The 8,728-nt window shown below is 43.3% G+C and overlaps 1 protein-coding gene across 2 annotated transcripts; it reads left to right on the top strand.

Annotated features, from left to right (window-relative positions):
* The first annotated feature begins 879 nt into the window (after positions 1-879).
* Positions 880-8,341, top strand: LOC128255730 (putative inorganic phosphate cotransporter). Of its 2 annotated transcripts, none has more exons than XM_052985445.1 (4): positions 880-1,281; positions 5,754-5,890; positions 6,535-7,620; positions 7,904-8,341. In XM_052985445.1, exons 1-4 carry the CDS (start codon positions 1,194-1,196, stop codon positions 8,066-8,068), a joined length of 1,476 nt encoding a protein of 491 aa, XP_052841405.1. In that variant the 5' UTR covers positions 880-1,193; the 3' UTR covers positions 8,069-8,341. The 2 variants fall into 2 exon arrangements, with proteins under 2 accessions (XP_052841405.1, XP_052841406.1); XM_052985446.1 differs by lacking the exon at positions 880-1,281 and adding an exon at positions 4,332-4,492.
* The last annotated feature ends 387 nt before the right edge of the window (positions 8,342-8,728 follow it).

The following is an 8,728-nucleotide window of genomic DNA, read 5'->3' as shown; positions in this document are numbered from 1 at the left end:
CGGCCAAGCATGAACTATGCATAACTAAGAATGTTAATCAACACCCGGCAGCTGAGCTCTTACCGAGAACACTTCTAATTGGCCCCTTTGGCCGGGTGAAAAGTGAAAGTGAAAGTGCCCTAATGTCAAGAGCATCACACAACACTCCACTCCACTCTACTCCACTCACTGGCAGGAATTTCGGAAAACCCCTAGATAGTTAGGCACATTGTTAAGCTTGAAGTTCCGTGGCATCCACGAGTACGGCAAGTGATCGCTTAACCAGTTTTTAAGCTACGCCACTTTACGCTCTTTTTTTTGTTTTTTGTTTTGCGTTTCGTCTGTTCGGCTCGGTTCGGGGCTTCCCTTGTCTCGGCCATAGCCAATAACTCAATCTCTGTTTACCAAAAACGTTTCATTCATTCACCATAGTGAAGACCCCCGTGGGCCATAAATTTTCCACTGGCCCATTTCCGTGCTTTCGGGGTGCAAGCCATCGCACCGCCCTCGGGATTGAATGTTTGATACCCGCGAATATATCATTGTGTCAAAAGCATCTTATGAGGGTTTCCTTTGATTGGGTGCGAGGTCCGCCCACTTGAGCGGTACCACAGTATGTGCTGTATGTAGTAGTATGTAGTACAAGGCGGCCCTGACAAGACGGGGTAATCTAAAGATGAGTTCGATAAGATTCGATTGCACGGATATCTCTACGCCCACCCCACGGCCTGTCCACGAACGGGGCAAGTGGCCAAGGAATTTCTCCGTCCGCCGGAACGTGGAGTGGAGTGGCTCGAACCCCCGGTGACGTATCTGGAGCCCCGGCGTCGGCGTGCGAGCGCGGAGCGTGTTTGAGTGGCCGATCTCGATCGGGCAGCGTATAAATGGAGTCCCCGCGCCGACTCAGCGTTCAGTCGGTCTGAAAACGCGGCGGCGGCGAGAGCGGTAGTCAAGTGGCTCACATCAAACCAACCGAAATCAGCGGGCAGTAACGAAAGCAATTGCAACAGTTGTGAATATGGTGACATTTGCCTCGAACGCTGGCCAATATTCAATTAGTACGCCGCATTAAGAACGGCCAGCCGTAAAAGTGATCAAACAATACTTGTACAACCAAAAACCTTCCACTCCCACTGCCAACTCTCAGCGAAGAGAGTTCGTATACCTAGTACATATTTATTAATATTAAAAGTAGTCAACAAAAAGCGGACATCATGAAGCTGTTGTGTTGCGGTGGCAGCAATGGATCCATGAACATGGACGCGAAAAACTCCACAAAAGAGGATGAGGCCGTGGGCAAACGTAAGTGGAGCAGTTCGATAGCAGCGAACTACGGTTAGATAACCGCAATAAGTCGGGCCTTAAGTAACTATTGTCCGTAGAAAATGACAATTAACCTGGGGGCTCATAAATGCACTCGAGAATGCGTTAAAAAATAGATTAGAAAAATCATTTTAGAAGTTGGTTACGACATGGAATGTGTTATACGTTTTTAAAATAATAATTAAAAAAGGGTAGTAAAAAGGCCAACAAATTATGAAAATCTTAGTAACTTTACTTAAAATGTGCGATATACTCTACATAAATAGAAAAGATATTCAAAAAATCGACTGAAGATTTAAACTTTTACTGGCAATATTTATTGTTAACCTGTTACTAATATACATAGTTAACTTGTTGCTGCCAATAAAAATCGCCGAAACTTTTCAATGCTGTTTGATTAGGTTGAACAATTAATACTGAAGTGCGGGTAAACTGCTAATTTCAGCAAATGTGATTAAATCTTAAGTGGCAGTGACGCAGTGAACTTTTTGTTTAGACGCTATTCGGCAAGTGTGTTCTCACTTCAACAAGTGTTTTCTTGGTGCCAAATGGGGTTTGGCTCGAAGGGGCTTAGTCACTGGCTCGAGTGCAGTCTAATTATGGCCCAAAACGGCTGCTCATTAAATATGAGTTAGTTGATATGCACTGGCCTTAATATCGTGTGGAGATGTGAGCCTCAGGGGCCTGTCCGGAAAACGGATAAATCGGACAGACAGGAAGCGTGCCCACTAATATAAATCATCAAAGTTCGTATGCAAATCTGGGTCCAGGGCAAAAGCAAACACACACACAGCTATTCAATTGATTTCATTTTTTGTTTGGGTGGCAGTCAACCGGGCGTATGTGGAATACGCAAAAAAAAAGCAGATTAACAAAAACAAAACAGATCACAAAGAGATTGGAGCCAATACTCGACAGGCTGTCTGAGGCGAATCCAGTTTAGTACCGGCGGCTAATGAGCAACTATTGCAAAAATACTGCGACTAAACAACGGCAAACATCGGCTAGAGATTCAGATTGAGCGATACGATTCTTTGAACAATTAAAGTCGGCCGCGTATATGGCGAAAACATAAATCTCACATATTTCCTATTATGTTCCTGCTTTGACTAAACGGAGCAACAACCACTACTTGGCATGCCAGCCGAGGGGGAAGTGGATAAGTGGCTGCATATGGGAGGGGGGCCAGCCTTTAGGGATGAGGCCCCTTGCTAATTACATATGCACACACACACACACTGGTTTTATCACTGATAAATCGCAAATCTTTATTTAGAGCTGCGTGCAATTATCGGGCGCCAAATGGCCTGCATGCAAATTCATTAGCACTTGACAAAATGCGGGGAGCTCTTCCGTCAGAGCATAAATTACGCAAGTGCGCTCAAAATAAACAACCATGTTTGGATTACTTGTAATTGTATATTTAAATAATTTCGCTAAATATTCAAATCGGCAAGGCAGGCGCCATGGCGCCCGATAAATAACGCAACAAAAAAATAAAACACAAATCGAGACGAGGCTGACACCGCAAGTCGGGTCACAAATCACAGGTGGAACGGAAGGTTATGGGGGGCTGATAGGCCACCAAATCCACAGCAAAAAATTGCATTTGTAATAGATCTACCTAGATTATTAGAAATCATAAACAAATTCAATAATGAACTTTCAAGTTAATTCATATGCTAATCAACAAAATCATTACAAATGAATTTTGATAATGTAAGTTTCATCAACTCTGATCGTTAATATCCTAATAATTATCGTTGAAAACAACATTTCTCCAAAAACGTAAAACAATTAACTCGATCTTTATACATGATCAACTTTTGTAGCTGTGTTGGGGGTGGTTATAGCGTTTAGCGAAACCCGCTCTGCCAGTTTTTTTCGTGCTTTCAGCTGATACTGGTCAAAAAGTCGGCCAAAGAGCTGGCTTATCAGCCGTCCATCCATCCATTCATCCATCCATCCATCCATCCATCCGACTATCCAGCGGCACAAGGTGGCCCAGTGACTGGGCCTTGTCTGTGGCATGTTGTGACACCTATGTCGGATACACCGGCCACTTGACGGTCATGTCGCGGACACCACCAGACCCTCACCCACCTATCAGCGGCCATCGAAAATGCCATCGAGTGGCGCTCGCTATCAGCTCAATGCGCAACTGAAGTGCCTGGACATTTGAAAGTCGTTGGTCTTAACGCGTTCGGGGGAAACTCCACTCCACCTGCCACATCGGCCATCGGTGCCATATCCTTATCAGCCTTGATAGCGGTAATACCCCCAAGCTGTGATGGATTTACGCCAGAAGCGTGTCCAGAGGTCGTACTGAAATCCATTCATTGAGTGCAAATGCATCAATGTGGGAATAGAATTTAATTAAAGTTTATAATTCCATTAGGTGATAGCTGGTTTAATTACATCTGTAATTGCGTGACTTGTGGTTAACAAGAGCTTGAAAGTTTAGTTAATGTTCGTTATAGTGATAGCCCACTGTGGTAAACAATAACATTGGCGCTTTTGGTAGCCAGCTTTTGGGGCTTGAGCTTTTTGACTGAATGAAAAGCTCTAGTTAGTATACTACGATCCAATTTCCCCCTGCTCAAAACTTGGAAGCCAACGGAAAACGATTTGAAAATTGGCAGGCTATAAATCGCACATAATTCTGGATCACTGATAGGAGTGCAGCACGCCTTGGCCCAGTGATCAGTAATGCCCGAATTGGTTACATCAAAGGCTGCAGATAACCTCCACCCCCGCGGGGTTGAAAAATTCAGGGGTTCTCGCGGGTGCAAGTGGGTGAAGCTGTTGCTCGTTTGCATTGGACGAGCAACTGCCACGCGCTTTTACACAGCCAACAAATCACAGCGACAGTTAACGTCACAGGCCAAGATACAGATACAGATACAGATACAGATACAGATACAGATACAGATACAGATACGCCCCGAGCTGTAGCTTTATGTTACAGATACTTATACCTACACATCCAGCAGGCGATGCTAGTTAGGTGATCTGACTATTTGCGTAAAGCACCTGCGGATGCTGTGCCAAGAAGCCATCAGTTAGTGAACAGGCTCCAAGCCGAACGGTAGTGCCTGGCTGTGAATTACCACATAATTTAATTCAAAACTTATTAATTCAATTACAACTATGGTTACCACAGTGAAGAATCGTCGCTTTGAGGACGAAGGTGGGTCCTGTCTTAAGGTGTTCTGTAAACAGAACCTGATAAGGGTCAAATCTTTGTTCTTCTAAAATACAAAAAAAAGGGAAATATATAAAAATAAAATAATTGTTTTGAGTGCTTAAAATTAAAACGCTATTTAAATAGACCTTAATTAATTTAAAACTTGTTACTCCTGCAGAAAGTTTTAATTGGTATTTTCTAGACATTCAATCAAATAACAAAAAAAAACACGTGAAGTTATAAAATCTCCAATGAATGTTTACTTTTTATTTCTGATAAAATTAAATAAAATTATCTTGCAACTTCCCAAATGACAAGAAGAATTTCTTGAATCCTGTCAAGTAAAAAGTATTGTCAAACAATTAAAAAAAAACAAACATTCGACCTCAAGGAAATCCAAACTTAACCACAGCTTCTTCCCAAGATCTTTTAAGACACATGGAGTAAATATGTAGCTCTCCAAAGACTGAAAAGAAATTGCGTAGGATCTCTTATCAGCCATGATAAGAGAACATCCATAAAAGACGAGCCCCCATTTTTCAGCCAGAGCATATAAAAGCAAAAAGGGGCGCGATTCAGGACTTTACGAGTGCACTTAAGCCCTTGGTGCAAGCCGTTGTAACTAGCATTTAATGGCCCACTCACAGCTAGTTAATCTCTGTCAGTAAACTTGAGATTAAACAAACACAGAAAACTAACCCACTACATAGGTATATATAGTTTCATATCTAAAATCGGAGTGGAAAAGGGGTTGAATGTGGGTTGTGCAGAGTGCCAGACACCGCCGACATTTCGGCGCCATATCTATGAATGGAATTTTTCCTTTCGTAATCCAGAAACCAGAAACAGAAGCTGCCCCTCTAATGCAAATAGAAAGGCAAATAATTTTGTCTCCAGCGCTTGTCTGGCAGATAAGGGATGATAAATTTAGGCGTAAATTACGGCTATAATGGGCGAAAGAAGCGCCAGCTTCAACTACACTGTCAGTCATAAATCTATTTCGCTGGGGGCCCGCTTTCGGCTCTTTTGCTGGTTGCGCCACTGGAAAACGGCAACGGCAAATCCCGAATCTTGGCCACAAGCGTCCTACAGGTGACCTACCGACACAGCCGCAATTCCATAACATGTATGCCTTTGATAACGCGCCTGATAGCTGATAAGCGTGGCTAATCGATGACTGACTGCCCATTGATTGGGCTGAAGATCAATACGGGAATCAGAATGCCCAGCCTTACCTAATCGATTGCGTTCTGGTTGCTTTCAGATTCCGGCTTGGGCGTGCGTCACCTGCAGGTCTTCCTGCTCTTCTTCGCCCTCACGGTGGCCTACGCCCTGCGGGTGAACCTCTCGGTGGCCGTGGTGGCCATGACCGACGCCGCCTCCGTCAACCCCGATTTCCCTGTAAGTATACTTAAGTATTTTTTCAATTACTATTATTATATCATTTAAAATGTATATTTTTATATTAAACAAGTTTACCTATAAAAACCACGAAACGTATAGTAACATACTAAACATATATTTTAATGATTACATTATTTGGTATGCCTGACTTAATAGAGAAAAAAGTATTTAATATCTTGTTAAGAAGTTGATTTTGACATATGAATCTTTATATATTTATTTATTTAGGCAACGTCATGTATAGTTAAACCTTAGAAAAACAATAAAAGGTTTAAGATATACCTGCACTTACCTGCACCTTTAGTGTATTTATGTAAAGCTATTGAATTTGTATTTTAAAAATGACATCAACATAAGAAATAAGAAGAATAAGAAATTTAAATGAACTTAAAGCTAACATACAGTTAGCATTTTCTAAAATGCAAAATGTAACTAATATTGTATTTTAACAAAATTAAAAACTATATTTTATAAATTGTAAGCTTGGGATATGAATTTTTGGCTTAAACAAACACTTTTTAATTGTTTTTTTTTTTTTGTAAATTATAAACTTTAAATGTAAATTTTTCTTGCTAAGTCGATTGACTACTTATTTTGTTTTAATCAAGAAAAACTAACATTATCTACTTAAATTTTTTCAGGAATACAAGTGGTCGGAGAAGACAAAGTCCCTGCTGCTGAGCAGCTTCTTCTGGGGCTACGTGGTCACCCAAGTGCCGGCGGGTCAGCTGGCCCGCAAGTATGGCGGCAAGATCATGATCCTCTCGGGGCTGGCCATCTGCTCGATCCTGAACATCCTCACGCCCCTCTGCGCCCGGATTGGGGGCTGGCAGCTGGTCTGCGCCCTGCGCGTGGTGGAGGGTCTGTGCCAGGGCGTGGTCTTCCCCTCCACCCACACGATCCTGTCCCAGTGGGCGCCGCCCAAGGAGAGGGCCACGCTGGGCACCTGCGCCTACTCGGGCAACCAGTTCGGAACGATCGTTATGCTGGCCACCAGCGGAGTGATCGCTGCCTCGCCGATCGGCTGGCCCAGCATCTTCTACATCTCCGGCGGAATCGGCTGCGTGTGGTCGGTGGTGTACTTCTTCTTTGGCGCGGGATCGCCATCGGAGTGCAAGAGCATCTCGGCGGAGGAGAAGAAGCTGATCGAGATGACGCAGGCCAGCGAGGTGAACAGTGCCCAGGAGCTGCCGAAGGAGCAGTTGCCCACGCCCTGGCTGAGCTTCTTCACCTCGCCCGCCTTTCTCGTCCTGATCGTGGCCCACTCCGTCCACAACTGGGGCTTCTGGACACTGCTCACCGAGATCCCCAGCTACATGAAGAACATCCTGGGCAAGGACATCAAGTCGAACGCCCTGCTCTCCTCGCTGCCCTACGTGTGCATGTTCGCCATGTCCTTTGTGTTCTCGACGATCTCCGCGCAGTTGAACAACCGGAACTGCATCACCACGGTGACCAGCAGGAAGCTCTTCAACTCCATTGGTCTGTGGATCCCCATGATCACACTGATTTGCTTGGGCTACGTGAACAAGGATCAGTCGGAGCTGGCTGTGGTACTGCTCTGCTTCACCGTGGGCATGAACGGAGCCACCTACCTGGGCTTCAACATGAACCACATCGATCTGTCGCCCAACTTTGCGGGCGTCCTCATGGGCATCACGAACGGAGTGGCCAACATCATGAGCATCATTGCCCCGCTGATCGTGGGTTTCATTGTCACAAACGAGGTGAGTCTGCAGTATAATATCGTTCGAAGTCACAAAGCAATGTTACTGAAACTAGAAATCTTTTATTTTTCTTCAGTCCAGTACATAAAGTTCTCAAAAGAGTAGAGATTTCAAAAAAAAATATGTCTAACCAAAATGATATTTAAAATGAATATGCAATATATTTTAAGTCTACAAATCTTACAGGAATTAAAAAGAAGAATATAATACTTATTTTAACAAAATCCTGATGTTACATTTTTAAATTTCACTAATAAAATATAATCCTCTATCTAAATTCCAGCACGATCCCGAGCAGTGGCGCATTGTGTTCTTCATCGCCGCCGGATTCTACCTGGTGGGCAACACGCTCTTCGTGATCTTTGGCAAGGCGAATGTCCAGCCCTGGAACGATCCTCCGGCGAAGCCTCGTCGCAACTCCACGCCCCAGGTGGAGTCGCAGCACTAGACGGGCGGGGCTTGAGTTTGGTGAACTGGGTCCAGGATCCGCTAGTCAGCTAGTTCCGTTCTGCTCCGAACCCACAACTGTCAATCCTAACTGCAGCCTGGCGCAATGCATTCTCGCATTGGGCGTGTATATTTGTAAATTGTATTTGTTAACTGTGACTACATTGTATTTGCATTCCCCTTGACCTAAGTTTTAGCTTGTATAGACTAATTGATAAGATCAACAATGCGAAAAAAATAATAAAATACGCATGTACAACATGTGCAAAGAAAACCACAGAAATGTTTGATTCCCACCTGTGGTGGGACTTTAATGTGGGTGGGGTCATATAACGAGGGAACTGTTCGCTTTGTGAAGGTCAGATATTTTTATTTACTTCAAAGAAAAGTAATCAATATAAGTCAAGACTCGGTATTTTGAGCATAAACTTTTAAGTACAGGATAAGGTCAAGGATTACGTGTACCAAAAATTCAATACGAAAAAAAGTATTTTATAGCAACAGATCAAGAAATGTGAAGGGATTACTTTTTTAAAAGAAATTTGGCTAGAAATATTTCATTTACTTTCCTACCAGGTCTCGTTAGTATTCTAATTGTTATTTAAATTTGTTGTCTTACTTTTTTAGTTTTCATATAATACTAATACTTTTATAGCGCCGG

Source organism: Drosophila gunungcola, assembly GCF_025200985.1.
Source record: "Drosophila gunungcola strain Sukarami chromosome 2R unlocalized genomic scaffold, Dgunungcola_SK_2 000012F, whole genome shotgun sequence".
Taxonomy (NCBI): Eukaryota; Metazoa; Arthropoda; class Insecta; order Diptera; family Drosophilidae; genus Drosophila; species Drosophila gunungcola.
The sequence above is the reverse complement of the archived record's forward strand: the minus strand, read 5'-3'. Positions and strand labels throughout refer to the sequence as shown.